This window comes from Narcine bancroftii, chromosome 3 (assembly GCF_036971445.1).
Source record: "Narcine bancroftii isolate sNarBan1 chromosome 3, sNarBan1.hap1, whole genome shotgun sequence".
Lineage (NCBI taxonomy): Eukaryota > Metazoa > Chordata > Chondrichthyes > Torpediniformes > Narcinidae > Narcine > Narcine bancroftii.
Window position 1 is genome coordinate 276,596,821 of NC_091471.1, and position 27,535 is coordinate 276,624,355.

Here is a 27,535-nt window from a genome sequence, read left to right on the forward strand (position 1 = left end):
GAAATGCTGGAGTGAGCCAGAAACATCAGTTGTATATCTTTACCTCCCACAGATGCTGCAAGACTGGTTGAGTTCCTCCGCCATTTCTGTGTTTTTACTGCAATCACAGTTCTGCAGATTTTTGTGTTTCATGCCTGTCAAGTTTAGTTAAACTCACTCTAGATTCAGGAGTCACAAAGTGGGGCTGTTGTATCATTGCACCAACGACCCTGGCTTTGAGTCTGCCCACCAGTGATGTCTGTCTCTGCATGGGCTTTCCCTTGGATGCTCCGGTTCCCTCCCTTGTCTCATTGGCCAGTGTAAATTGCCCCTTGTGTAGGCAGGTTAGGGGGAGGGGGAGAGGTAGTTTTGGAATAGTCGGAGCATGAGAGAGAATAGGTTAGAGGGAAATAAATAAGGGGAGGATGGGGGAATGATCTGAGAGCTAGCAGAGATCAGATGGGCCAAATGTTCTCAGGTACAATAATAACATTGGGAACAAATAAATGCAGGAACAGAAGTGGACCATTCTACCCCTTCATTTAATTCCATCATTTAATTAGTTTCGTAGAACATAGCATAGAACACAGAAATTTGCAGCACAGTACAGGCCCTTCCGCCCACAGTGCTGTGCCAACCTAATAACCTACTCTAACAAATACTTAGAATTTCCTTACTGTATAACCCTCTATTTTTCTTAGTTCCACGTTCCTATCAAATAGTCTCTTAAAAGATCCTATTGTTCCTGCCTCCATCACCATTGGGCGGCAGTGCATTCAATGCATCCACCCCTTTATGTTGAACACCTTACCTCTTACATCCCACTGTACTTACTCCCAAGCACTTTAAAGCTATGCCACATTAGCCATTTCAACCCTGGGAAAGTCTCTGGCCATCCATACAATCAATGCCTTTCAACATATACCTATATTAGGTCACCCCTCATTCTTCGTCGCTTCAAGGTGAAAAGACCGAGTTTCCTCATAAGGAAAGGAACCAAAACACCAGTTATATATCTTTGCCTTTGCTAGATAAAGGACACTTTTTCACTTGCTGAGCTTCTCCAGCATTTTGTGAGTTTACTATCCTCATAAGGCATGCTCTCCAATCCAAGAAGCATCCTTGTAAATCTCCTCTGCATCCTCTCAATAGCATCAACATCCTTCCTGGTGACCATAACGGAAAGCAATATTCCAAGTGGGGTCTAACTGAAGTGTTATATAACTGCAACATTACTTCACAGCTCTTGAACTTGATCCCATGGTTAATGAAGGCCAACATGCCTTATGCTTTCTTAACAACTTTGAGTGTCCTATGGACATGAACTCCAAGATATCTCAGTTCGTCCACACTGCTCAGAGTTTTCCCATTAACATTGTTTTCTGCCTTTAAATTTGGCCAACTGAAATGAACTACTTCACACTTTTCTGAGTTAAACTCTATCTGCCACTTCTCAGCCAATCAAATTGAGAATGGTTTGCTGGATGTGGGAGAAAAGCAAGAGTATTGTTCAACTGGAAGTTAGCAGCAAAACAATTGGCTATGGACTCCTGCTGTGCCACAGTTTAAAGCATGTTACCAGGACTCTGAGGGAAGGCCAGTGGCCATCAAACAACTGGTCTATGTGGAAATGTGTAACTGGTCTACATGGAAATATATACATTTCTGTAGTAGAGAGAGTGGAGAGCACCAAGTACCTTTGAGTTCACTTAAATAGTGACCTATCATTGATAGTCAACATCACCTCATTTTTCAGGAAGGTTCTGTCTGGTTGTGTGTCTGCATGTTTTGCACCAAGGACCAGAGAACCCTGTTTCGTTGGATTGTACTTGTGCAATCAGATGACAATAAATTTGACTTGACTTGACTTGAACCTTGGGGCTGCTAGGTCCATGCCTACAATGCAGGTAAGTACAGTCCAATATTGCACCAACTTGGGCCTCAAAGGAAGGTCTGCATTTCACGGTTGCTACATTTGAAGAGCACAATGTTCCCTTTAAATTAATGTTCAGCTTGCAGGACAGAGTAAATCCTGGATTCAGAAAAGATTTTCCTTGAAGAATGGATCAGACACAAAAATTCAGCAATATATGTCTCCTATAGATACAAAAAGATCAGCTGAGTTCCTCCAGCATTTTGGTGTTTTTACTACAATCACAGCGTCTGCAGCCTATCATGTTTTACTCTGGGTTTCATCTTCTCCCTTTAAATATTTGTATTTGATTGTATGTGTCAAGTTACTATCTGTGGACAATGTGGCAGTACTGGTAAACATAACCTTCATCCCACACTAGTTGTTAAACTTACAACCTTTCATGCAGTGACATTTGAGCCCTTGACCTCAGCATATAAAAGGTGCTAGCTACAATTCATCTGCATTCTCCCAGAAGGTTAAGTTGACAAGTATTGAACATTAAAGTTTCCCCCAATTAATTACCCTTTTAAATGTCCGCAGCACCCTTGAATTCCACAGGTTGCCTCATGAATCCCCGGGTTAACCCCAGTTTTTGTCGTACCTTTCACTTTTGAAATCAAAGTGCCTGCAGCTGTCAGGGTTTCCACTGTGTTAAGAAGTGGATATTTGTTAATGACCTGTCGCAGGATCCTTAGCACCTCCCCGAGATACTCGTGAGCCACAGGACGCCGGGTTTCAGTTTTCTCTGGAAGGGAATAACAGTCCAAAATTTACAATGAATACTCAGTTCAAGAACAGTTTCTTTCCAACAGCTATCTGACTCCTGAACCTCCCCTTGTTACACTAATCAGAATCAGAATTTATTGTCATGAACAAGTAACAAAATTTGTTTTAGCGGCAGCATCGCAATGCAAACATGCTTATTATGAACTATCTTACAACAGTAATACATATAAAAATAACAATGCATAAAAAGTGAGGCAGAATCTTTGGCTCATTGATTAATCAGGAATCTGATGGCGGAGGGGAAAAAGCTGACCTTGTGTTGCTGAGTGTTTGTCTTTAGGCTCATGTCCCTTTTCCCCGATGGTAGCAAAGTGAAGAGGGCTTGGCCTGGGTGGTGGGATCCTTGAGGATAGAGGCTGCTTTTTTAAGTCATCACCTCATGTGGATGTCCTCGATAGAGTGAAGTCTGGTGCCTGTGATGTTGCAGGCCGAGTTAACAACCCTCTGGAGTTTATTCTTGTCCCCTCAGTGTTTTAGATGTGGCATTGCAACAGGGACTTTTGTGCACACAACCTGGACATGAGCCAATGTGAGACCCTTCTGGGTGGAATTGGGCCTGGAAAAAAATCATAGGCAAAGAATTCCCACAGGACCCATTGTTGTTCCAGTTGGGAAACATAATGGATGTAAGGCTTAGTCCAAATTTCAAATCCAATTTGTCTTTCTTTCATTGACGGTAGCCAGGAAATGTATAGCAGTTACCTGGAAGCCCAACTGCTACCTGAGCATTGAACATTGGAGCACAGAAATGCAAATTACCTATAACCTAGGGAAACAATATGATACTTATTGGCAGTGCAAAAAAAATCTCAACATCCACATGTAAATAAATAAATAAATATAAACAAACTGACTGCACAATACAGAGAAAAAAAAATCAATAAAACGCAAAAGTCAGAGCCCTTAAATGAGTCCCTGATTGAGTTTGTTGTCGAGGAGTCTGATGATGGAGGGGGAGGAGCTGTTCCTGAACCTGGTGGTGCGAGTCTTGTGGTACCAATACCTCTTTCCTAATGGCAGCAGTGAGAACAGAGCATGTGCTGGGTGGTTTGGATCCTTGATTCTGCTCTCCAATGGCAGTGTTCCCTGTAGATGTTCTTAATGGTGGAGAGGGTTTTTGTCTGTGATGCACAGGGGTGTGTCCATTACCTTTTGCAGGGCTTTCGCCTCAGAGATATTGGTGCCCCCATATCAGACCATGATGCAAGTTGAAATTCACTGAAATGTAGAGCTATTCACACTTAAAGTAAACTCTTAGCTTTGATTATCAAGTTTTTTTTATGGAGACACTGTTGTAAGAAATGAATCATGATTAAATGGAATCCTAGATTTTCACAGCTTGTCAGAATTTGAATCCAACCTTTGGTCTCTTTGCAATGTACAGTATCTCTTCCTCAATTCCTGTTGTCCTGTCTGAAGGAATGATTTCTCATTGGAATACTTCACCCAAAGCCCAGACAAACACTGGTCTGTCACCAGAGGAGCCATCATTAATGCACAAGCCTCTTAGTATTGGCTCAGTTAAATTTGATCCTGTTTCGACCTGACATACACATTGCCAGCACTGGTCAGTGGATAATGATCAGCAACCTTGATTGATTGTTGTTTCTTTAACCTATGGACATGAAGGTCAATTCTGATGCCCCCATGTCACCTCACTGAGATAATCTAAAAACATGACCGAGATCAAACTTCAAGCTTCCCTATCTGCAGAACTAGGCTGTTTAACTGGCGACTCCTTCAAAGAATGTTTGAAATATTTTCCTATGGTTTTTTTGCATTTTTTTGCCTCTACATTTTTGAATTGAAGAGTGTGAGAGGTCATTACCCACAACAATCCTTTGGGGCTGGTGGTAGACCACAGGAGATTTGAGCCGATGATTCTTGTTCTCTAACTTCTCCCCTTGCAATAAGGTGACTCTTACTTAGGTTGTCCAAGGGAGCTCTCAGAGTCCCTAAGTGCGCACTAGGATTATCGCCCACCTCTTTGCAGAATGAGGATTCGCTCAGTGTGTGTGGAGAAGGATGCACGATTCCTTGTCATGGTTCCTTCCCAGCCATAGCGTTTCTGAGGGCTCTCTGATTTGCAGGCTGTTCCCGGTGACATACACAGATTCAGTCACCTAGAGCTGCTGGAAAATCACCAACTTTGTGAAAGATGCACTTTGGTCTGCCAGAAACCTGTTGGTCTTTTAGCACATCAAGATGTTGGTGAGGGAACGCTGCCGACTGGCACATTCCAGGTTACATTATATGCTGAGGGATGCATTGAGGCTTGGCACAGCCAAAACAAGGACACTGTGGGGGAGGACCACAGTCTAGAGTCCTTCAGTCACTGGCCATTGAGAGGCTGACACTGAGAAAAGGAGTCACTACAAGGTGCCACAGTGGTAGCAATGGAGCTAAATAGAGAAAAATGTAAAAATATACATTTATGGAATTGCATGGATATGACACTCAGAATGTGAAAAGAATTTGAATGGTTTTCTTTTTTTATAAATAATTTGTTGTGAATAAACTTAATTTTTAGAAAAAAAATCTGTCCATTTGGTGGGGCTGAGGTGATGTGGATTAGTCCTTTCAAGCTTGGAGTCCACATATTGGAGGACTTCTCTGGGAGCCAGGACATTGAGACAACTGTGAAGCAGGCACATCAGTCCCTTTAATTTCTAAGGAGTCTGAGGAGAGTTGATAAGTTGTTGTATACTCTGTCACACTTCTACAGATATACTGTGGCAGCATGCATGGAGAAAGATGGTGAGTCAACATTTCGAGTCCCAACCTGAAACATCAACTCTAAGATGCCTTAACCCACTAACTCCTCCTCGTCTATTCAGGATCTGAGCACCTGCATGTCTTGTGTTTTCTGGGAAAATAAAGTGTCTGTTTCACACCTTGGAAATTCCTCCCCAATTTACAACGCAATCTATCTCTGGCTTCTATTCAAGACACATTTCAGATTTCTTGTCAGAGTACATACACAATATTATATACAACCCTAAGATTCTTTTCCTGTGGGTGAGACAGAATTACCACTCAATTGTAATTAATACAAACTGCACTAAGCATATGCATGTAAACAAATAACGAAACGTAAATAACTGACAGTGCAATAGATCAATAAAGTGCAAAGTGAGAGTCCTTAAATGAGTCCCTGATTGAGTTTGATGTTGAGGAGTTTGATGGTGGAGGGGGAGCAGCTGTTCCTGAACCTGGTGGTGGGAATCTTGTGGCACTTATACCTCTTTCCTAATGGTAGGAGCGAGAATAGAGAGTGTGCTGGGTGGTGTGGATCCTTGATGATTGATTTAAAGTAGTTATTGATTTGATGACTGGGGAGAATTTTACAAATGGGGTAGTGTGATTTTATTCAACTAACTGAGAGTCAGAAGAAGCTAGTTTAATATCTCCTATAAAAAAATTGACACCACAGGCTGTAAAGTGCTGCTTGGATTTTGGGTCAAGCTTTGAGTGGGGCGTGCACCCAGAGCTTTTTGAAGTAGAGATAATTACCCATTATGGGGTTATACTCCATTATCCACCATAGGCCCCTCCACCCCCACGCTCACATGGACTGGATTCCTCATCCTCACCTACCACCCTGTCAGCCACCCTGTCCAACACATCCTCCGCCATTTCTGCCAGCTACTATGGCATCTCACCACTAGACACATATTCCCCTCTCCGCCTTCTGCAGGGACCACTTGCTCTGTGACTTCCTTGTCCACTCCTCCCTCCCCACTAATCATTCCTTGGGACCTACACTTGTGACTACAGATGCTTCGGTGGAGTTCACACCTCCTTCCTCACCACCAGTTTGGACTCCAAACAGTTCTTCCACGTGAAGCAACATTTTACTTGTGAATCTGCAGGGGTCATCTCCTGTATCCAGTGCTCCCACTGTGGTCGTCAGAAAAACTGGGTGTAGTCTTGAAGATTGCTTTTTTGAGCACCTCGGCTCTGTTCGCCGCAATCACAGGGATATTCCAGTGGCCACCCATTTCAATTCTGTCCATGGTCTCGCACTGTCAGAAATAACACCTCGTCTGGGCACCCTCCAACAATATGGAATTAACAACTTCTCCGGGTTCCATTCAAAATCCCCTCTTCGTCTTCCTTGTATCTTTTCCTCTAGTTCTCTCTCTCTCCTCTTTTCCCTCTGTCTCCTTTCACAGAGCCAAAATCAATACTCATCTTTTCTCTTATCACATCCAATTAATACCTTTTGTCTGTTGGTCTGGACTCCTCCCCCTCCCATTCTTTCTCTCTAGCCTTTAATTCAGGCGCTTGCCTGCTTTTTGCTTATAACTTGAAGAAGGGTTCAGACGGGCTTCAAGGTATAAACAGTCTCCTATGGACTCTGCAAGACTAGTTGAGTTCCTCCAGCAATTCAGCATCTGCAAACTTCTGTGTTTCACCCCAATGGTTTAAATCCTGGCAAGTTCAGGATGTAAGAAACAAATGAACCTTGCCATAAAAATTTCTCATGAATTCTGAACATTTCAGCAAACAAATTAATTCCATGTGAAACTTTCTGCAGGCTTCCTGTTATTCAGCCTCAGAGTTCGTGGGTCATCACAAGTTGTGTCACGTGGTTTTGAGTAGAGGGTGAGTGAAAAAATAAACCAACAGGGCCCTGACTTTCTGTTCATGACACCAAGGAGTGAATCTCCTTCATGAATAGTTGTTCACTTTACACCTGTCTCAGCACTGACACTGGAAGGCGGGAAAAAAGTGCAGGGATAGACTGCTATTACCTTCATTAAAGAAAGTAGCAAGCTGTCCTACCAATCTAGCAAAAGGAAAGAAGCAGCTGGAGGAACTCAGTAGGTCAGACAGCTGGGCAGCACCTGTGGAGGGAAAAGAATAGTCGACATTTTGAGTAGCAAGTCTGGGTGAGAGTGTGGTGGAAGAGCATGAGAGCAGTAGAAGTCAGAGGGAGAGAGCAGTGAGTGAGGATCTCAGAGGACTGACACTTGCAACCTATCTGAGTCAACTCAGTCCTAGAGCATACACCATCATTTCTGGACAACAAGCCAAGACGGTGGTGTGGCGAAGAATCACTGAGGTCAACGTAACACTAAGTTCCAAGGTGGGTATTTAAACTTAGGGAGTGGGGGTCCTACCCTCCAGCACTGCTAATCCAATCAGAAACAATCCCTACCTTGTTTATATGATTAAACAAACTCATTTCTCAATTTCCAGTTAGCTTAGATACCAAAACAAGATACCAATATTAAGTCTGTGTAGCACAGTGGCAGAAACAAAATGTTCTTCACGCAGGATGTAACCTGTTGACATTATGTAAGGGCGCTGATGGTCTTTGGAACCTTCCCTTCCAAAGAGGTCTCATTTTTATCTCCCTGTCATTAGATAGATTTTCAAAACACTTTTTCTCCACAAGGGAGAAACAGTTTGTCAGAAACCTTAAAACACGAGAGTGAAAATGCGTAAATTTGGAAACAATCTGCTGGAGAAACTCAGCTGGTCAGACAGCATCCATGGGTTGACATTTCTGGCCAGAAGGCTGACCTTTAAGTGATTATATTCCTGTGAGTCTGAGGCTCTCGTCCTACTTTGAATGGACAAAATTGCTGGAGGAACTCAGCGGGTCAGGTGGCATCCATTGCAGAACTGGTCAATGAACATTTCGGGTCTGAACCTTTCATCAAGTGGAACCTCTGTTGATCCGTTTGCCCAGCTAACGTCATCAAGGGACAATCCCGTAGCAAGCTCCTGTGTCATTGATCTGGACCTGAAGCGAATTAAGTGGGGGAGGGTTCATAAAGTTGGTCCCAGGACTGGTAGGCCTGAGTTATGAGGGGAGGCTGGATAGGCTGGGATTGTTTACCCAAGAGGAGGCTGAGAGATAATTTGATAGAGGTTTATAAAAGCATGAGGGGCATCAATAAGGTGACAGTCACAGTCCTTACAGAAATGCAAAACTAAAGGGCACAGGTTTAAAGTGAGTGGGGAGAGATTTAAAGGAGGCAAGCTTCTCACAGAAAGGGTGGTGAATACGTGGAATAAGCTGCCAGAAGTGGGTATATTTACAACATTTAAACAGGTACATGGATAGGAAATGTTTATTTATTTACAGCTCGGTAAACAGCCCTTCCAGCCCATAAGCCCATGTTGCACAATTACATGTGACCAATTAACTGACCAACCCCATTCATTTTGGAGGATGGGAGGAAAGCAGAGCACTCGGAGGAAATCCACGCAAACATGGGAAGAATGTACAAGTTGCTTACAGATAGCACTGGATTAAAACCCGGGTCGCTGGTGCTGTACCAGTGTTGGGTTAATCGCTATGCTATCTGTGCTAATATAGGGATAGGAGCCAAATTCTGGCCAATGGGACTTACACAGGAAGTTCCCATCTTGGTATGGAGAGATTGGGCTGAAGGGCCTGTTTCGAGGTGGTTTCACTCTGTCATCCAGGCTATTTTGTCAAGTGGGGAGGATGCTCCAGCCTCTGGAAGACAGATTTTAGCTCCCATGAGGGGAGGAGGAATGATTCAGGAAAGGCAAAGAATGGAACAGACTTGCTTCCATGCATAGCTGTGACATTCAAGCACAAATCTTTGTTACCTTTGGTTCAGCTCCAAACCAAGTTCATGAGAAGCTGGTGAAAATAACAATTCAAAATGGTTAGTGCAACGCTGTTAGCGTGCCAGTGACGCGGGTTCAAATCTGGAGCTGTCTGTAAGGATGCTCTCCCCGTATCTATGTGGGTTTCCTCCAGGAGCTCCGATTTCCTCTCGCAGTCTGAAAAGTACTGGGGCTTGTAGGTTAATTGGGTGCAATTGGGCGCCACAAACTTGTGGACCAAAGGGTCAGTTACTGTGTTGTATGTCTTTTAAAAACCCTCCCTCTTAAACATGTGTGCGGAGGATTTCTAACAGAGCCTCTTCTGGTGAGGGAACTTCATATAGTTCCTGGGTTATGGAGCTTGATGAAGCCCAGTGGGATCCCCCCATTAACCCAGGGTAGGCTAGGTTTGATATTCAATATGTCAATGTGCTGTAGCAGCAGCCACCTTCCATATGTGTGTCTATGACCACATAAATGACATAGTGTCACCTCATGACCATCAGATGGTCTTCCCTCAGCTCATCGTATGATTGGTCACACTTAGTGCCTACTATATTTTGCACCCAATGAACTGGTATTTTTATTTCAGGTCCATACCCACTTAATAATATCCTGATTATTATTATCTTAAAGATATTCAGCTCAGAAACAGGCCCTATAGCCCAGAAAGTCCTCATTAACCCTTGAGTTATATTATGCAACATAGCAATCCTCACATGGATTACACTGGACAACGCAGATTTTGTTTCCTGAACACTTTTGGGTGTATTTTATGGATTTTGGGCTCTGATCACGAAAATCACGTAAAAAATTTCCTATCACACGTAGTTTTTTTTTTAGATGTACTGCTTTTTGTGACTTCAAGCAAACAAAACCACGAAGTGCAACATGTCATTGAAAATTCATTTTCTCCATTCGCACTTCGACGTCTTCCCGGCTGATCCTGGTGCAGTCAGTGATGAACATGGTGAAAGGTTTCACCAGGACATTGTGACCATGGAAAAGGGGTATCAGGGCAACTGGAATCCATCAGTGCTGGCCGACTATTGTTGGACATGAGAGGCCTCAGATGTTGAGTACAAACAAAAATCAGAGGCAAAACATTTTTAGGTCAGTTTGAATGAACGCAATGTGTCAGTATAATGACGTGATTTAACATGCTAAATTAAATAAAAGTTAATTTAATGTTTCTCCAACTTCCTACGTGATACAGGAAATCGGAAATTATTTTTGTGTTCAGTTTGAAGTTGTCTATCATAATCCTTGATTTTTTTTCAGGAAGCAAACCTTTTGAAAAAACTTGTTGTCCATTGTAATTTATGCTCTTGTCCTGAATAACATGTTTCTCTATTTTTACCATATTAATATGGTTATTTTCAATGGGGAGGGTTGGGGGAGGCCATTTATCTCATTTACTCACATTAGGTCTGTATTCTTCTAAACTTATTATTTTAAAGCCTATCTGAGTGTCTCTTCAACATAGCAATTGTATCCATTTCTGGCAGTGAGTTCCAGATATCAACCTTCTCCTCAGATCCCCTTTAAATGGGTTAGAGTAGTGGTTAGCATGGCAGTGGCCCAGGTTTGAATCTAGCACTGACTGTGAGGAGTTTTTCCTTTCTCCTGGTGTCTCTATGGGTTTCCTCCGGGTGCTCCAGTTTCCTCCCACCCTTCAAAAATGCACGGGATTCTAGGTCAATTGGGGTATTTGGGCAGCACTGACTCAAGGGCTGGAAGGGCCTGTTACCATTCTGTACGTCTAAATAAATGTAACTCCTTCCACTCATCTTAAATCTATGCACTCTTCGGAATGATGCAACCAACATGGGAAGAAGACCTTCCACCCCGTCTACAATGCTTATAATTTTAAATACCTATGGTATGTTACCCTCAGCTATCAAATCTCTCCCCATAATGAAAGTGCTCCAGACCAAAAGTATCCTGATGTCTTCACTGCACTCTCCGCACCCCTCATCCTTCCATATCCACATCCTTCATTAAGCAAGACAATCAAGGTAGAGTGAAAAACAATAGCCTACCTTATGAAGTAAGAACACAATGCTGGAGAAACTCAGCAGGTCAAACAATGTACTTTAAGTAGAAAAGATAAAGATATATAACCAACGTTTTGGGCTCGAGCTTTTCATCAAGGAATGAGCAAAATGTGACAAGTGCCAAAATAAAATGGTGGGGGAAGGGCAAGGAAGGAGCACGGTCCCACAAGCAGGAGGTAATAGGTAGGAGGGAAAGCATAGTAGCAAATAAGGGGAGAGGGAATGTCTCTGTACCTGCACAGCATTGACTGGTGCTTTCTTGCACTTCTCTTCATGAATTCTACATATTCCTGCCTACCTTTTGAACGTCAGATGTCTCAATTAGTTTTTGTTTAAATTAAGCAATCTAAAATATCACAAGTATTCACAGAACTGAAACTAATTAGAAAAACTAATTGGTCACATAGTTGCATTTGGACGGCGCAGACTCAAGGATGAGAAGGGCCTCATATTGTGCTGTATTTCTAAATTGAAATTAAATTAAAGAACGTTAAAATATATGGGGAATTGAGCATTGAAGAATCTACTCGACCATTTTAATGATAGTGGTGTCGTTGTCAAACTTTCTTCCATGTTCCTGGCATGTATTCTCAGACACTTTTTCATAATAGGGGTCCCATGGGCCCCCCCAGCGGGCCACAGCATATTTAATGGCATTCTGGGCTGGACACATTTGCCTGCATTTGGGCCATATCCTTCTTAACATTCTTTTCCATATCAAGTTCAAGTTTATTTATCATCTGATTGTACAAGTTAAACCCGACGAAACAGCATTCTAGGTTCCTTGGTGCAAAACATTTAGACACGCAACCAGATATAATGCACTTACAGACAAGCAATATATATATGTAGGGCAAATATACATATATATAGATAAAGATAAAGAAATATTGCATTATAAATAAATAAGAGAGGCATGGTTAGTGTAGTGGTTAGCGCAACTTTGTTACAGTGCCAGTGATCTGGGTACAAATCTAACGCTGCATCCTCCAGATGCTCAGGTTTCCATCAACCCTCCAAAACGTACCAGGGTTGTAGATTAATTGGTTGTAATTGGGCAGAATGGGCATATGGGCCAGAAAGGCCTGTTTCCGTACAGTATGTGTAAAAATATAGTAGAGTCTCTGGTGGTTAGTGTGAGCAGTTCCTTTAGTCATTCAGTATTCTCACTGCCTGTGGGAAGATGTTGTATCTGACCAGATGTAATTTGGATATCATATTATACCCCCTTCTATAGTTTCTTCTGTCAGTTCATTCCAGGTGCGGTCTATGGATACAGCAGAGAAACCTGACCAATACTTGACAAAGGGCCAAGGCCCGAATTGTTAATTACCCTTTACTTCCAATGGATGCTGAATGACCTGCTGAGTTTCAAAGTTCGCAAGCATTATGAGATTACATGCATGATGTCACCTACAGCCCTGAGATACGTTTTTCTACAGGCTAGGCAAAATTTCTACTTATCAGTAAATGTAAGCTGTACTCAAGCAAAAGATACGAATACAGAAGAGAAAAATGTAAACAAAGAAAGAAATATAAACAATCTCCAGCATGTTTATTGCAGGTATAATTATGATATTCGAAAGCCATTTGGACAGATATATGGATAGGAAGGGTTTATTTAGGTACAGATGGAGTACAGGCAAATGGGACTGGCCCAGGATGCCACCTTGGTCAGCATGGATGAGTTGGGCTGAACAGCTTGTTCCACTCCTTATGAATTTGAGACTCTTAACCTAGGATGTAATTTTAGGTGAGGCATTCAACACAAGCCATGTACTGTGCAGTCAGTAATCACTCAGGATGCACTTCTGGATGGTTTAACAATGACATCACCTTCCTGTGAATGCAGGGAAAATGCCTTTGCTCTCAGTTACTCCCAGACTTCCTCCCAGTAAGGGGTTGGGCTGAGCTGAAAACTATCAGGGAGGATCATGTCTTGTTTCTAAGAGTAATGTCACCGCAGCACAAGCTGGCGTACCTCAGGAAATTCCACATACTCTGACACGAGAGTTAATATTGGGGAAACTTCCTCTGGGAAGACACTGATAATTCTCACAGCAGGTGACTCAGCTATTGTTCCCCTGGCACTGCCCTTTATCATTTACAAAAGTGGGAAATAATATTCCCAGATTAAGCATGGATATAATAATTGGTTTGGAACACAGGAATGCAGTGCAGCCATTCTCAGCCTCCCTCAGCTACGGCACTCCTAGGATTCTGCTCAAAGTTTATGGGCCCCCTTCCCTTTTATTTAAATTTTAAATGTAGACCTACAGCACGGTAACAGGCCATTTCGGACCACAAGTCCATGCTGCCCAATTAACCTACATCCCCGGTACATTTCAAAAGGTGGGAGGATACTGGAGCCCCTGGGAAAACCCATGCAGAAACAGGGATAATGTACAAACTCCTTACAGACAGCGCCAGATTCAAACCCTAGTCCCAATCTCTGGCACTGTAAAGGTGTTGAGCTAACCACTACACCATCCATGCCACTCTTCCCTTGTTGCTAAGTTTTTTAATTACCTGGTTATTAAAAAAAAATTTAGAAATACAGCATGGTAGCAGGCCTTTCCAGCCCATGAGTCTATGAAGTCCAAATACCCCAATTAACCTACAACCCCAGTACATTTTGATTTCTTCTGTTCTTCTCTCCTACCGACTACGTAAAAATACATTGAAAAAATTTGTGTTACATGAGGTGAAAAGAAAACAGGGCTTTTACTTAAATGTGCTATGTGTCACGTAAAATGGTTGCTCTAATGTCTTCTATCAGCGGAGTGACTGGCAATACTTAAAGCATCAGAGGTCAGGCTCTTGTAGTGCTCTGGAGAATGGATCAGAAGGGATTGGAAAAGAAGTCTGAAATCTCTTTTTAAGGCAGATATTGGAGCAGGAGAAGGCCATTAAGCCACTCACGCCTGCTGACCCATGCAATAAGATTATACCTGATTTTTTTACCTCATCTAGTTTCTCACTTTACTCCCTACAATCTAATTGCCTAATGTCCAGAATTCTATTGTTCACGTACTTAAATCTAACATCTGAACACTCACTGCCTTCCCAGAGAGAGAAACCTGAAGATTTCTTCCTGCAGGCTGTGAGATTGAGGAACTGTAACCTGTATTTAAGTAAATCATCCCAAATATTTATTTATTTTAAATGATATGTATATATGTGGTTATTATGTGCTGTTTATGTGTGTGCACCTTGGTCTGGAGAAAAGCTGTTTTGCCTGATTGTATATGTACAGTCTGATGATAATAAATTGAACTTGAAGATTTACAGCAGCCAGGTAAATATTTTTGATTGATTCCCGAAAACAGATAAACAAAATATTATGATCTCCTCTACATCAGAGAGACTGGGCACAGACTGGGAGATCACTTTGTTGAGCACCTCAGCTCAGGGTGGATCTCACAGCGGTCACCCTTTTCAATTTCCGGTCCCATTCCCTTGCCAGCATGTCTGTCCATGGTCTCATACTGCTAGACTGAAACCACCCGTAATTTGGAGGAACAATACCTCATCTTCTGTCTGGACACTACATGGCATTAACATTGACCTCTACATTTTCTGTTAAACCCATCCCCTTTCTTCTTCCCCATCTCCTTTCTTCTAGTTTTCTTCATCTCTCTTCCCTTTTCCCTATGTCTCTTTCCACAGAGCCAAAATCAATTCTCACCTTGCCTCTTATCAGATCCAATAAACACCTTTTAGCTGTTGGACTGGACTCCTCCCACATTCTCTCTCCAGTCTTTATTCAGATGCATTCCTGTTTTATTGCTGATACCTTGAGGAAGGGCTCAAGCCCAAAACGTTGGCAATATATCTTTACCTCCTATAGATGCTGTGAGACCGTTTGAGTTTCTCCAGCATTTCTGTGTGTTTGTACTACAGTCACAGCATCTACAGACTTTCATGTTTCACAATAAAAAATTGTCTTCCTTCTTATGGAGATCAATCAACCTTTGGCTATGAGGTGAAGCAAGGAGTAGAGGGAGGAAAGTGGCGCAGGGGTTAAAAATCGGCCATGATATTCTTGCACAGCAGAGGAGTCACAAGAGGAGGAACTTCCTCTCAGGAAATTCATGTCCTTCTGTGGTTATGCATCTTAGTGTCTCTTAGAAGTGTTTCATACCGACAGTCTCATAAAAAGGGTAATGCACCCGAAACCTTACACAGTTAAATCAATAGATTGTTGGGATGGGACCACAACATTTAGGAAAGACAAATCTCTCTCCAGTAAACAAACGCCTCTTTATTTTAGGAATGTTAAAAAGTACAAAACGTACAAGTCAGGCAAAATCTGTGAAGAAAAGTGTTGGGTAATTGAGCAATTAGTAAGTGAGATCATTCCTTCTTCAGAAGCAGTTGATCTGATAAAGAGTATTTGACATACACACCTCAATTTTCCTCAGATGCTGATCTTTTCTCCATGCACTATTTACATTGATGGGGAAATTGTTTTCACTGGAAAGCTAGTTGGCAATTAGAGGTTGTGGCTTGCTGATACTTAGAGAAGTGAGACGGATATTTTGAACGGCTTGTTGAGAAGCCCACCAGGGGATTCACAGTTCTCGACTGGGTAATGTGCAATGAACCTGAGGGTCATTAGGGAGTTAAAGGTTTTAGAACTCTAGGAAGCAGTGACCACAACATGGACAAATTCAATTTCAAATTTGAAAAGGAAAAAATGTTAACAGATGTATCAATTTTTCAGTGGAATAAAGGAAACTATGGTGGTATGTGGAAAGAACTGGCTCAGGTCGACTGGAAAAGCAAACTAGTCGGACGAACAGAGCAGGATTGGAAGATATTTTTACAAATATATTCCAAGAAAAAGGAAATTAGTCAAAGGAAAGATAGTGCCAAAGTGGCTAACAAAAGTTAAGGCCAAGATAAAAGCTAAGGGGAGGGCACACAAGGAAGCTAAAACTAATGGGGAATCAGAGGACTGGGATTCCTTTAGAAACTTACAGAAAGAAATGAAGAAAGTCATAAGGAAAGATGAGTTATGAAAGGAGATTGGCAAGCAATATAGAAAAAGTAACTAAGAGTTATTTAAATATATGAAGAATAAAAGAGAGACACGTGTTGATTTTGGACTGATAGAAAGTAATGCTGGGGAAATTATAATGGATTACAAAGATATGGCAGAAGAATTAAATCAATATTTTACATCTGTATTCACTGTGGAGGATATTAGTAATATCCCTGACAGACAGAGGTTTCAGGGAGTAGAGTTGGATACAGCTAAGATTACTAGTGAAACTGTGCTAGGTAAATTGAATGGATTAAAGATTGATAAATCTACTGGACCGGACAAGGTACACCCACAGCATTTGAAAGAGGTGGCTTTGGAGATTGTAGATCCATTGGTGACAATCTTCCAGAAATCAACAGTCTCTGGCATGGTTCCAGGGGATTGAAGGTTGCAAATGTGATTCCATTGTAGAAGAAAGGTGGGAAACAGAAAAAAAGGAAACTATACACCTATAAAGTATGGGAAGATATTAGAGTCAATCCTCAAGGCTGGAGTTATGGAATACCTGGAAATGCATGATAGGATAGGTCGTAGTCAGCATGGTTTTTTAAAGGGTAAATCATGCCTGACTAACCTAAATCTCAGGTAGGATACACAAAGGGAAGGCTGTGGATGTTGTATATTTGGATTTTTAGAAGGCTTTCGATAAGATGCCGCATGTTAGGCTGATAAATAAGATGAAGATTCATGGAATTACAGGGACGATGTTAGACTGGATAGAAAATTGGCTGATAGACAGAAAGCAAAGGGTTCAGGTTGGCTGCCTGTAACTGGTGGTGTTCCGCAGGGGTTGGTCTTGGGGCCGCTGCTGTTCACAATTTATATTAATGATTTGGATTGTGGAATGAATGGTTTTGTGGCCAAATTTGCGGATGAAGGAAGGTGGCGGAGCAGGAAGTGTTGAAGAAACTGTAAAATTATAGAAGGATACAGACAGATTGGGAGACTGGGCAAAATTATGGCAGATGAAGTATAATGTTGAGAACTGTTCAGCTCTACATTTTGGCAGTGGAAATAAACAGGCATAGTACTATCTGGATGGGGGGGAAATCCAATCATCAGATTGAAAAATTATGTTTCTTTTTTTGGCTTGGCTTCGCAGACGAAGATTTATGGAGGGGTAATGTCCACGTCAGCCGTAAAATTACATAAGAGACCTGGGAATCCTTGTGAAGAGTAATCTAAAAGTTAATGTCCAGGAGGGATTGGTAGTGAAGAAGGCTAATGCTATGCTGGCATTCATTTCAAGAGGAATAGTGTGTAAGAATAGAGAGGTGCAAATGAGACTCTATGGGGCACTGGTGAGACCCAATTTGGAGTACTGTGTACAGTTTTGCCCCCCCCCCATCTTAGAAAGAATGTGATGTTGTTGGAGAGGTACAGAGAAAATTTACTAGGATGATTCCTGGAATGCAGGGGCTGGTATATCGGGAGCATTTGGCAGCTCTTGGGTTGTATTCATTGGAGTTTAGGAGTATGAGGGGGGATCTCATAGAGACATTTCAAATATTGAAAGGTTTTGTAAGAATGAATGTGAATAAGATGTTTCCCTTGATGGGTGAATCGAGGACAAGGGGTCATAGACTTAAAATTAGAAGTTGTCCAATTAGAACAGAGAGGAGGAAGAACTTCTTCAGTCAGAGGGTCGTGGATCTGTGGATCTCACTGCTGCACAAAGCAGTGGAGACCAGATCACTGAGTATCAAGGGACTTGGGGAAAAGGCTGGAAAATGGAACTAGGTGTGAGCATAATTCAGCTTAGTGTAGAGTCACGGAAGAGACTCGATGGGCCTAATGGCCTGCTTCTGCTCCTTTAACTTATGTACTTCTGAACTTATGACATTTTTAAGCAGCTGTCAGGAGTGTATTGTCAGAAAGGATAATGGGAAAAGACTTAATTTGAAAGCTTCAGAGTGGAATTGTTGTTTCATAAAACTTTGTGAGTCTTCAAAGAAAGAGGAGGGCATTGGAGACCAATTAAATAGCTCTTTTAAAGAGACAACATTTGTGCTGTATGGTTGTACGATCCACTGAGTCACAGCCCAGTTCCTAATCATTATTGAGTGACTCACATCTTCCCCTTTCCAAAGAGTGGGCACATGGATATGATCCAGGATATTGAAAGTGCAATTTCTATTTGAATAGAAGAGAGAAGGAACTCAATTTGCTGCTCTGAACAAAATTAAAGAAGAACTCATAATTATTGAACAGGATAACTTAGACCAAACATGTTGGAGGATGAAAGGGGTAATTTAAGTCGAAGCAAGCAAAGGACAAAAGAGTACAACAGTAAAGGTCAGTCCACTCATGAAGGAGCTATCGATCGCAGGAATCAGTGTCAAGAGAAAAATAGAGCAAACAATGAGAGGCTGGAGGGACTTAGTGGGTCAGGCAGCATCCATGGACATGGTCAGTTCTCTCTCTCTCTCTCTCTCTCTCTCTCTCCCCTTCCTCCCTCTCTCTCTCCCTACTCCCTCTCTTATTCCCCCTCTCTCTCTCCCTATCACTCTTTCCCCTTTCACCACCCCTTCTTCCCCTCTCCTCCTCTCCCTTCCCTCTTCATCCCTCTCCCCTTTCCCTTTCCCTCCCTCCTTCTCTCTCTCGCCCCCCTCTCTCTATCTCTTTTTCTTTCCCTCCCTCTCCAGGCACAATCAGGCCAAATTTTATATCTTGCCTCAAATTTCCTCTTAATTGCTGGCTTGCTTCTAATGGTTGACCACATGACGTGCCTGTGAGCCAGTGGAAGTCCTTCATGCTGACAGGACTGGTGGGGAAGGATTCTCTGTGTATTCAGTTGGGTGGTCTGTTCCATCAACACAATGCCTGTCCATCATGCATTGCTGGTTTGAAGTATCTTCACCACACTGGGACAACATCTCGGATGTAAACAGCTCTCAGCACTGTCTCTTTTCAAAACTGAGTGTCACGAGTGGAGGGGACAGCTCCCTCTGATTCAGTGCGTATCTTGGCTATGCAAACCAGGATGTTCCAGGGATCAATCCAATCTCCACTAAGGTACAGTCTAATGCTTCTATTCATCCATCTGAAACCAAAAAGTGTTACAAAGGGAAGAGCAACATTCTACCAGGACCATGGAGGCATCTTGCTTAAAATGAAGCTTTTGGAAAGTGGGAAAGGACAAGAGCACAGAACCCAGAGGTTCCCCACACCCTGTCTAGATGGGGACATAGGACCTAGAGATTCCCTGCATTCTATATGGATGGAAGCACAGGACCCAGAGGTTCCCTACACCCTGTATGGACAGAGACACAGGACCCATAGGTTCCCTACACCTTGTCTATATGGAAGCACAGGACCCAGAGCTTTCCATACCCTGTCTGGACCTATTGGTTAAGATTCTCACAAAGACAAGGCTGCTGGGGTTTGGAGTTCTGGCAGAGGTGAAGATTGTTAGGAGCGGTGCAACACTTAATTTACTAGTTAATGTTTCTCACCCTGGAAAATTCATTGAGACAGTTTCAGACATGGAAATCCCAGCATTTGCAAAGAGGGTTAAAGTTAAAACAATGATTGATCTTTCCCCTATCTCCAATGGCCTAGACTAGAAGGTTAGGGCTGCTTCCCTCAACTCACAAAGACCCTCTCCTCCCAGGTCACACTGCTACCATCAGGAAGGAGGTACAAGAGCCTGAAGGCAAACAGCCAGTAGTACAAAAAAATTAGCTTCTTCCCCTCCGTCATCAGATTTCTGAATGGAAAATGAACCACAGACAATACCTCTCTTTCTCTTCTTTTACATTAATTTATTCATTTTTAAAATGTTATTTATAACAATATTTGCTTTCAAAACAACAAATTTTGTGACATGTTCATGACAATAAATTTAATTTTCTGATAAGTGGACTACCAAATTACATTTGTATTTTAAACAGCAAGTTTAAGAGATAAGCACCTTTTCTCTTTCACTAATCAACAAACTATGTGTTTCTCTAGCTACTGGACAGAACAAGGTGGACAACAATATTATGTCGGAGCTCATTTCAGAAACAATATCCTATTCTCTTTCTCCTTAACTCACCGCTATTGAGCTCCCTTTTAAATGGAAAGTACAAAATATTTCATGAAAAGTCTAATCAAAGAAACATTAAAGGTGCCACTTTTTTTACCAAATATATATAAAATCTTTTATATAAGTTACATTGAAGGGGAAAAAAAATTACTGGGGGCCTTAATTTAATTGTTCCAGTCATCCAAACTCTAATATTCCCTTCACGTTGGAGTAAAAACACAGGGAAATGCTGGAGGAACTCAATCGAACTCCATCAGAGGTTAAGGTATACTACATTACCGACATTTTAGGGCCTGAGTCTTTCTTTAATTTGTAAGCCAAGAACAGGAAAGTGTCAGAATAAAGACTGAAGACTAGCTGGGGGAAGAGTCCAGAACAATGAAAGGTGTTAATAGAATATAATATGAGGAAAGGGGAGGTGTTTTTGGCTCTGTGAAAGAAGAGAGTGGGAAAAGGGAAGAGAGAGAGAGAGAGAGAGAGAGAGAGAGAGAGAGAGAGAGAGCGGGGTGGGGGGGGGGGAGGATAGGAGGATGGGCTTAACGGAAATGCAGAAGTCAATGTTATTGCCACCCTGCTGGAGTGTGCCCAGGCGGACGTTGAGGAGTTGTTCCTCTAATTTGCAGGTTATCTCAGTCTGGCATGAGACCATGGACAGACGTGTCAGCAAGGGAATGGGACAGGGAATTGAAATAGGTGGCCATTGGGAGATCCACGCTATTCCGGAAAACAGTCGAGATGCTCAACAAAGCAATCCCCTCAGTCTGAGTTCAGTCTCTGATGTAGAGGACACCACACAGGAGTGTAATGTTGAAGTTCAAGTTTATGGTCACATGTAGAGTGAAACTGTTTGCTTTGTGTGCTATCCAGCAGGTCTGTGCATATTTAAGTACTGCCCTGCAGAATAAATCCCAGGACAGACTGCAGAGTTAGAAGCCCCTTTTCCACTGGCATCTCAGATAATTGGCTGTGCAGTGTCCCAGGATAGAAAGCTCTTTGTGCCATTTTCACTGGGCCACCTTTAACTGCTTTTCCACTGAAAACTGAACATGGGGATTGGAGTGCTCCACCTTCAAATGGAAACGGGTGACTTTTTGTTGTCCCTTTTCCACTGGTTTTATCAGCACGCTGGCGTCAGCAAATGCCGGGGATATGAGTAGGGATAGAAGAGGTTAATCTCTGGCAAGATATGACATAATTTGATGCTGGCATTTGGAAAATGTTCCTTTTCCACTGGTCCCTGATCCAGTAAATTCCCAGTTAATTCCTGGGACAGGGTGCCAGTGGAAAAGGGGCTAGAGAGAGAGATCAGTTTGAATGGAGTAAGGGCAACATTATTTTACTGCTTTACCCTTATCCTATTGAGTTCCTGTTTGAGATCCACTTCCTTATCCAAGGATGATCATCACCAAAATCCCATTGGTCAGATTTTATTTAGTAATATACAGGGTATGTGAGAAAAGCCTGAAGACATTTTGCTGGTGGTGCAGCAGTTAGTGCTGGTATCTTCCAGTTCTGGGGACCTGGGTTCAATCTCCGTTAACCCCCTCTCTGAGTCTCTCTTTTGCCCGATGCCTTTCTTCCAGCTCCCCACCCCTTCCCTCTCCATTCAGAGAGCTATCCCCTCCCCTTTCATTTCTCAGCTTTCTTCTCTTTGACCCTCCCACCTGTATCCACCAAATACCTGTTCTCCTCCCCTGCCCCATCCTCCCTCCTCTCCTCTCCCTGCCTTTTTATCCAGGTGCTTTCCTGTTTTTTTTCTATACTTTGACAGGGGCCCAGGCCCATTATATGTGGATTGAGGAGGAACACGTGGCCTCCCTGCCTGTTTCCAAGCTATCTCTCTATGACTCCATGAGCCAATGACCCTGTGCCAGTATGTGAATTACATATTGTAGTTGTTATTTCCTCAGGGAAACCATAGAAATAAATTTAGTATCATCACCTGTAATATATTCAGTTATTTCCCAAACTGTACTGTGCTTAAAAGAAATGATTCAAATATGTTTCAATAAATCAGCAAAAAATGGTGCCATTTAAGTCTTTCTTTTTACAATGCCCAAAGCAATGACTGCCAGCATTGTTCTCATGAAGTTTGTACCCTGCTCTTCCTCCTCATTCATGTGTTTTCCCTTGCAAATTTCAGCCCATTAAGGCAGATCTGATCTATTATAGAAGCACATAGGGTCATCAAACACAGAAACAGGAGATTCAACTCATCATTTTTTTGTAATTGAGCTAGTCCCATTTGCCGCTAAACTTTTCTTATCCAAGTCCCTCTTAAGTGTCTCTTAAACATTACAATTGCACCCCTATCTACAGGTTTCTTGGGTAGTCTGTTCCATAAACCAAAGCATAGTAGAATAACAAGGACATTTTATCCCTGCTTCTTAACTGGGGAGGCCCAGTTTCGATTATTGGCCCATGATAAAATAATTAGTCTCAACCAGACTTACGACAGCTGTCCAACATTCTCCAGGTTTAAAAGAAAGACGTCTGCTCAGGTTCACCGTCAGCAGGAAATAATGGAAGCACAGGAGGTTTGAGACAGACTGAAGTGAAGATCAGGCCTGAATGAATGAATGAATGAATGTTTATTCTTTATTGTCAATTATCAAGGCTTGCTTACTGCAGCTTCCCAGTACAGAAATACGCCAACAATTAAAGTAAAATTAAAGTAAAATGCTGTAAAGAGAAAATGGGCAATAAATATTAAAGGAAGGGAAAGGGTTAGTGTGGCAATTAGCACACTATTACACCGTCAGCGAACTGGGTTCAAATCCAGTGCTGTCTGTAAGGAGTTTGTATGTTCTCCCAGTGTCTGTGTGGGTTTCCTTGGAGGATATTTGGGCTGCATAAGCCAGAAGGGCCTGTTACTGTGCTGTATCTCTAAATTAAATTAAATTAAATTTAAAAAAATATTCATGGTTGGTTGGTGGTGCAGAAAAAGTGTCTTGTGTCAGTAGCACAGATATGTCTTTGTTGGTCTTGCCATGCTGTTATGGTTTGGGTGAAAGATTCAGGAAACCTGATGGCACTTGGACCATTATTCGTTATTCATTATATAATGTCCTTTGTTTTCAGGTCACCTAGAGACATTGGGAGACAGGCTTCCTTGAGACTAATAACTACTTAGGATATTATGGAAGGATGCTAACCCAAATGCAAGATATAAACTGTCAGGGAAAGGGAGGGGTGAGGAGGGTGGTAGAAGTGCCTGGAAACAGGACAGCAGCACATTGGAACTGGAGGGAGAGTTAATGCCTGAAAAATATTTACTATTTTAGCTTTCAGATAATGAAATCAATGACGTTAGGGTGTTTCCTGTTTGACTCGACTATTTAGAACAGAATGGGAGTGAATAGTATCTTTATTACTCACTATATGTTTTAATTATAAAAGAAAATGAATAAACCGTGTGGAGCTCAGGCATGGAAAATGTTTAAATGTAGCTACACCAAGGAGACCTCTCTTCAGTTTGGTAAAAGGCCAGGGATAACTCCTGCTTTAAACTGCTTTATTTCCTATAGGAATATTTTTTCTCCAAAACATTCTACTGTCTCACGGCTTCTTTTGCTCACATTGCCTTGCTGTTACGTCCCTGCCACAGGTTGTCCTCAATGCCCCCTTTGCCATACTGCCCTAGATGTGAAGGACTGTCTCTTTCAGAGATCCTGACAGAGGGAGTGGGTGGAAAAGAGACTCAAACCCAATGATGCCCAAAAAAGGTTGCACTTCATCGCATTTGCCCTGGCTCTGTGTCCCAGAACTTCCAGGCATCCAAGACACTGTTCTTGCAAATCCGCATATTGTTTTCTTCTGTGTGCTAATCATGGAACACAACTGACTAATTGAAGACCAGCAATGAAAGCAACCATTGAAGAATTTAGCATGTATGCGTGTTCCGTCTGGTTGTGTGTTTGCACGTTTTGCACTGACGACTGGAGAACGCTGTTTCGTTGGGTTAACTTGTTCAATCAGATGACAATAAACTTGACTTGAAAAGACATCATTTAAATGAAGGTTTCTGCTATACCTCTCTTCTCTCTATTCATGTAGGGTCCCAAGGAGAGAAAAGTTATTCCATTAATGTGAATACTGTGTCTGCTTCATTGTTCTAATACAAGGCTGTAACTTCCACTATTGCTTCGCTAGGTGCAACTTGAATTCAGTTCCAAGTTGATGGCTTCAGGAAGAGACCTGGGGTGAGAGCCATGTAGGGTTGGCTGACATTGACTGAAGACAAGAGAATTCCACTTTTAGTGTGAACCAAAACATGGATATCTTGGGTTCCTTCTTGCGACTCAGAAATTGACAAGAAGATGTGGAGGTGTTCAAGGAGGCTCGGGGAGAGTGAGAACTCGGGAGAAGCAACAGAAGCAGAGGTGTTGAAAAACAGGAAGGGAGTCGGGGAGGTTGAGGAAGAACCAATGGAAGACAGCTAGACTGTGAGGGTGCCAGAGAGAGTGGAGAGAGGGGTAGCAAGGACTGTGAGAGGGGTAGAGTGATGGTAAGAGGGGTAGAGAGGGCAGTGAGAGGGGTAGAGTGGGTGGTGATTGGGGTAGAGAGGGGTAAATTGGGTGGTGAGGGAGGTAGAGAAGATGGTGAGAGGGAAGAAAGGGCAATAGGAGCAGGAAGGGCTACAGAGGCAGGATATGGCTACTACAGACTTTGAGGGAGGGAAGGATTGTGAGGGGCAGTGTGGTGCAGTGAAAGGCAGAGAGACGTAGGGGAAGCTGGAGGACAGGGAAACACCAGGATGATCAGAAATAGGAGATAATGTGGAGGCAATGATGGTCAGGGAGAGGCATGGGGAGGAATGAGGGACAGACTATACTGTCAGGGGAAAGAAGATACTGTGGGGGCAGCGAGGGGCAGTGAGGAACAGGAGGAACTGGGTGATATTGAAGGAGCAGTGAGGGACAGGAAATGGTAATGGGACAGACAATTTACCCTACAAAGTTTAACATCCCCTCACCTTCCCTATCTCTCATAACATCTCACTGTCAATGTTACCATCCTGCCTCTTCCCTCCCTGGCATCGTCTCTCTCTTTCTCTCATTATCCCTGCCTGTAGCTCCCTGAGTCTCCCCATGTTAAAGTGGACTCGAGGTTGCTTCAAAACAAACACGAACACAACTGCAAAAACAAACTTTCATTGACTTTGCAAAGTGTGCGAAGTCCGTTACAACAAGACAACACAACCATGCGCTGCTGACTTACTATAAAAGAGACTACTATAAAAGAGACAAAAACCACAGAATTTATAGTTTCTGGAACATTCAAAGCAACTGTTCATTGTAAGTATATTATTCATTAAAATTCTCTCACAATTAGTCAGTTAGTCTCACACCACACTACCAAATAAGGAGATTCTTGTCAGCTTCCAACTGGTAACAAGGAACATAGCCCAAAATTGCAGCCCTTTTCCTTCTAGAAACAATTTTAAAATGTACAGCTACCATTTTAAAACTCACACACACACACACACACACACACACACACACACACACACACACACACACACACACACACACACACACACACACACACACACACACACACACACACACACACACACACTCTCTCTCTCTCTCTCTCTCCAGCAGGTTTCCCAGGGAATAAATCAGTCTTTCCCAGGAACCAATGCCAAGGATTGTGCCCTCTCTGTCTCTATCCTATCTCTGGCCTGAGATCAAGTAATACAGCCACGGGAGTGACCTGAGCAAACCCAATTAACCAGACATGTCTGTCAGAACCGATCATGAAGGAAATCATTCCCACTTAATATTTTGCAACAGGTGTTCGGCTTTCTAATTCCCAGTTGAAAAGACGTGGCAGCCAAATTTTAAAACTTTCACGATTCTCCCACCTATTTTGGTACCACCAGCTTTAAACCGGGTTATCAAGAGTATAGCGATGGAAAAAAAAACATTTTATCTACGCAAATAGGGAACCAAAAAATAGGCTGAAAGTTCCAGGCTGGCCCTGGGTCATGAAGCTTTCCTTTCATTTCTAAAAAACTTTTGATTCTGTCAACAGCTTGCTTTCCAAATTCCCAGTGGGACTGTTGGCCCCACAACTAGAGCACTTATTTAGCCTTCATCTCAATGCAGTCTTCCCTCAAAGAAAGCCTGGGAACATACGTCTGCTCCAAACTCACAGAGGCCTCCGTCTGCAAATTTTTCTTTCTGCTAGGCCGCACTACAAGACTGGCAAAACCTTGATCAAGAGCATTCTCTGTGGAAGTCCCTCAGTAGACCACAATTTGTGAACCTCGTGGCACCAGCAGATGTTCAAGGGCATTTAACTCACACCTGTAAATGTGGCTAAAGAACCATCATAAATTCAACTTCCATTTGTGTAGCACCTTAAATGCAACAAAACAGCACCAGGATTTAATTTTAAATATATTTTATTTACAGCAGAATAGAAGCTGATTCCATCTGTTTAAATGTGTGGTGCCCAATTACACCCAAACTAATCTCCAATTTTGCACATTTTGGAGGAAACTGGGGCACTGGGAAAACCCATTCAGGTCACAGGAAGAACATACAAACCCCTTCAGTGAGCGCTGGATTCGAACTTACCTCAGTGGCACTTAATGGCATTGCACTAATCACAGCACTTAACCACACTGCCTTTTAATTCCAAATATTAACGCATTACTCAAATTTAAATTCAACTGTGGTGGGTTGGAATCAACTCTGGTGTCTGGATACCAGTTCAATATACCACAATCAATATGCATTAAACTCCTTTAAATACAAAGAAATGATATGCAATATACATGTAACTATAAAATTAATAACAGTGCAGTCTTGGTATCTTAATCAATTGAACAACATTAACAGTGTTTGAAGAAGTATCTTTCACACACACACCTCTTTGATTGCCTGCTGTTTAGCTGTTAATATAATCTTATATTAATCATGAAAGACCCCAACAATGAAGACGCTGTTTACATCCGGTACCGCACGGATGGCAGTCTCTTCAATCTGAGGCGCCTGCAAGCTCACACCAAGACACAAGAGAAACTTGTCCGTGAACTACTCTTTGCAGATGATGCCGCTTTAGTTGCCCATTCAGAGCCAGCTCTTCAGCGCTTGACGTCCTGCTTTGCGGAA

The 27,535-nt window shown here is 42.4% G+C and overlaps 1 protein-coding gene across 6 annotated transcripts in view; it reads right to left on the reverse strand.

The window, feature by feature from the left end:
• The window catches only part of LOC138758813 (rho GTPase-activating protein 45-like), a 171,551-nt gene that overhangs the window by 69,544 nt on the left and 74,472 nt on the right, over positions 1-27,535 (reverse strand). For 4 of the 6 annotated variants that reach the window (XM_069928204.1, XM_069928203.1, XM_069928202.1 and 1 more), the window contains exons 3-4: positions 7,438-7,530; positions 2,496-2,639 (exon numbers count right to left, since the gene is read on the reverse strand). In XM_069928204.1, the coding sequence (XP_069784305.1) occupies positions 2,496-2,639; positions 7,438-7,530 (237 nt within the window). The remainder of the gene's footprint in view (positions 1-2,495; positions 2,640-7,437; positions 7,531-27,535) is intronic. The other 2 variants (XM_069928206.1, XM_069928205.1) reach the window with 1 other exon arrangement.